The sequence below is a fragment of the Elephantulus edwardii genome, unplaced genomic scaffold (assembly GCF_000299155.1).
Source record: "Elephantulus edwardii isolate Elephantulus edwardi_28Jun2011 unplaced genomic scaffold, EleEdw1.0 scaffold00079, whole genome shotgun sequence".
Classification (NCBI taxonomy): domain Eukaryota; kingdom Metazoa; phylum Chordata; class Mammalia; order Macroscelidea; family Macroscelididae; genus Elephantulus; species Elephantulus edwardii.
This window is the reverse complement of record NW_006399829.1, coordinates 11,143,631-11,147,531: the sequence shown is the minus strand read 5'-3', so window position 1 is coordinate 11,147,531 and position 3,901 is coordinate 11,143,631. Positions and strand designations below refer to the sequence as shown.

At 40.7% G+C, this 3,901-nt stretch overlaps 1 protein-coding gene across 1 annotated transcript in view; it reads right to left on the bottom strand.

The window, feature by feature from the left end:
- Window positions 1–817: 817 nt before the first annotated feature.
- CDC20B (cell division cycle 20B) overlaps window positions 818–3,901 on the bottom strand; it is a 17,293-nt gene continuing 14,209 nt past the window's right edge. The window contains 2 exon segments of the mRNA XM_006903673.1: window positions 818–884; window positions 886–1,053. Coding sequence (XP_006903735.1) covers window positions 818–884; window positions 886–1,053 — 235 coding nt within the window.

Here is a 3,901-nt window from a genome sequence, read left to right as displayed (position 1 = left end):
TCTGCTCACTGCTGAGAAAGTGCATTTCCACTCCAGATAGACTGAATCAGTACATATTTAAAAAGATCTTATATATAAAGAAGAATCACCGGGTTACTTTGTTCAAATATAGGTTCTACTTCAGTATATCTTGAGTGGGAATTGAAATTGTTAGGAAGACTGAACCAGAATGAATCAATTTGATGCTTGGTTCATTCACTCACAGCCAAATGTTCCTGACTCATGTGGTGGTGGTGGTGGTGGTGTTTGTTGTTGCTTGTTGTTGTGTTGTTATTAGGTGCCATCAAGTCAACTACAACTCATAGCAACCCTGCGAGCAATGGATCTGAATCTCGTCCCTAGCCTGTGCCATCATCATCATCCCTGATACACTCGAGCCCGTTGCTACAGCCACAAGTAGTATAATGAATAGGATCCTCTTTCAGATGAATGATGAGTAATCTCCTCCCTTGCAATTAACTGCCTCTGAACACCTCCTGGAAGGTAAGCTATGAGTTAAATCCAACTCCACAGCATACAATAACAATACAAATTCTAGAGAAAGTAAACTTACTAATTTAGTGGTTTCCGTTTTCTACATAAAGGATATTCATGCTTTAAGTAAAAGGAAACCTAGGGATCTCTGGGGCCTTAGTGGTAAGGAGCTGCCAACATGAAGGCACATGACCAGAATTCACCAGCTGCTCTGCAGGAGGAAGATGAGCAGTCTCCACCCATGTGGTTTATTGCCTCTGAAAACCCACCAGTGGGTCAACTATGAATTGGTTCCAACCCAGTGATATATAACAATAATAACAACAACAAAGTCAAAGGAAACCTAGACTGTTGCGTTTCTCACCTTGACTGCAGTAGATTGGGCTATAACTTGTAGTGGTTGACTCTGTATTTGCCCCTAGATCATGAGGCGGTATAGTCAAGAGTTCATCACTACAGCCACAGGAGAGCTGCTTGCTTTCTGAGGACCATTTCAGAGCGCACACAGCTTATCACGTTCCAACGTGACCTGGGGCTGCCCAAACACCATGGTGATAAACTCATCCCAGTCACGATCCACTGCACAGGAGCAAAGGACAGGTGTGCAGGCCAGAATAAATGACTACTTAATGCATTCAAGGGAAAAATACAGACTTCAGAGCAAAACTACTGAAAGATCCCTTCTGAGAGATCCAAAATCCAGGCAGGAATTCCTTGACTGAATATGAATGTAGTATTCTGCCTGAGTGGTTCATCCCACAACTTGTCTGACAGAATTTCAAATCTGAAATGGTGAAGATATCCCTGGATAGATATTTTGAATAGTTTTCATATGACTTCATAAGGGAGCTCTGATGGCCTAGTGGTAAGAAGATGGGTTGCAATCCCAAAGGCATGTGGTTTGAATCCACCTGTCTCTTCCCATTCGATTAACTGTCTCTGAAAACCCACAAGAGGGTTAGCTATGGGTTGCTTACAAGTTGATAGTACACAACAACAATAACAACATATTATTTAGGTAGTCATGAAAAAGATAGATAACCAGATTTTCCCAGGTAATGAGCTGAATATTAAACCTAGGAAATGCTACTTTCCTTGAACTTAGGTTTTTGTAAGTCAATTAAATGGTTTCAGGATATAATTACAATAAAGTGTTAGAAGGCATTATATTGCTTCCTTTTTCTGATAGCTGAATTCCTAAGTCATAGATTGACTGCTCATTCATTCTTGTCATTTAGTGGGAACCAATTCATAGCTAACTCTCCAGTGGGTTTTCAGAGGCTACAAACTGCATGGGAGGAGATTAGGTGAGCAATGAAACTCAATAGGTAAAAAGAGCATAAGAGACTGTGAGTGTCACACCTAAGTAAAACATGCTCTCAATCAGTGGACAGTGTCTTGATCTCTTTTCAATAATAAAAATCCTAACATCCGTTCCAAGATAAGGAAATCTTTCTGAAATAATTTCATTTTCTCCAAAAAACATGTAAATGACTTCCTACAATGAAAGTAGTTCTCAAATTTCTCAATGTCCTGAATCATATTTTTATAAGCTGTAGAGGCACAGTAGGGAAGAACAACCTGATTAACAATCTGGGCACTGGAACCAGGACCCTGTGCTTAAATCCTGCCTCGCCACGTGACCTCAGGTTAATGTCTTAATAAGAACTGAGGGTCAAATGGAAACTTGTACGCCAACGTTCATAGCAGCATTATTCACCACTGCAGGAACATGGAAACAGCCCAGATGGCCAAATAAAAAAAAAAAAGGATTGAAAAGTTGTGGTACATCCCCACAATGGAATACTACACAGCATGCAGGAGCAATCATTTTGTCAATTACTACCTAACTTGGTAGGGACTGGAGAACATTATGCTGAGTGAACTAACTCAGTCCCATAAGGGCAAATACTGTATAAGACCATTATTGTAGAATGAGTACAAGGATCCATGGAGGAGGGAGGAGTGCAAATAGAGGTGTGGATGGGTGTGGGGTAGAGTGTTAATCACAGGGTTGCACAATTCGCTGGGTGTGTGGGGTAAAGGAAGTGGGAAGGCTCTTTTGCGAAAAACAATGTATTCAAACTTTATAAATATATCAGAATAAAATACAAAAATAAATGAAAAAATACATACTATTAAAAAAGTTAATGTCTTAGTTTGTGTGAAAATATCAAAAGAATGAAAGTAGGAAACTAACATAGTTAGTGCCATGATTAAAATCAGATTACCCACACAAAGAGCATAATGGGGTGGGGGGGAAGTCGGCTGTTACTGTTATTAAAAAGGATCCATTTGTATCCGTCATGGAAAATGAAACTAAACTTAATACATATTGGAAACAGAGTGACTGCAACTTCTCAGGGGGACTCTTAAGCCTTTACAGAGCTCTAAAGCAGCTAAAGTGGTTTTACGTTTGACCGTAAGTGTTAAGATTTTAAAATTGTATTTGAGCTACAGAAATTGCAAAAGGCTTTGGAATCTAACTCAGTTTAATCTGCCTCAAGAAACATAGCTGCTATTAAAAGCAATACGTGCTTAGATTGGGTTTAGACCCCAGTTCTCTCTGAGACTTCTCTATATTCTCAACACATATGAGATTCTGTTTTCTCGTCTCTGACAGAGTTAAACTAAATTAGTGGTTCTGAGTGAGACCCATTGACCAGCAGTGTCAAGTTCACTTGGGAGTCAGAAATGCACTGTTACTGGACAGGTCTTCTGAATCTAGAACAGTGGAGCGGGGTGGGAGAGGGGAGGGCGCAGTTAACTGTTTAACAAGCCTCCACGTGATCTTGACGCATGCTCATGTTTGAGTGTCACTGAACTACATAAAGGGACCCTGGTGGCTTAATCCTTAGAGCTTTGTTCTGCTGACCCAAAGGTCCTGTCTCTCCGACCTACCGAATCCACCAGTGGCTTCCCCAGGACAAAGATACAAAATCCTTTCCTGTGAGATACAGCTTAGAAACGCAACGGAGAGTCAGCTATGAGTCAGTTCCAACTCAGAAGGAGTGAGTTGAATGAGTGAGTGAACTAGATTGCTGTAGTGGCATTGTGGTGAAGGCATTCAGCTACTAACCAAAAGGTCAGCAGTTCAAAGCCAGCATCTGCTCTGAGGGACAAAGATGAAGCAGACCTCTTCGGTAAAGATTTAAACCGGGGAAACTCTGTGAGCCGTTCTACACAGTGGGTATGAGTCACGTTCAGTTTTGAGCTGGATCATCTGAATTGCCTCTAAGAGTCTGAGAACCGGAAATGTGCCGCCATAGAAAGATTACAATCAGTACTGTACTGATAGCAATAAATATTTTATTTCAGCAAAACATATCTCTAGTAAATATTGTTATTGTTGTTGTTGTTGTTCGTGCGATCAAATCGTTTGCAACTCATAGCGACTCTATGTACAACAGCCCTAAACCCTGCTCTA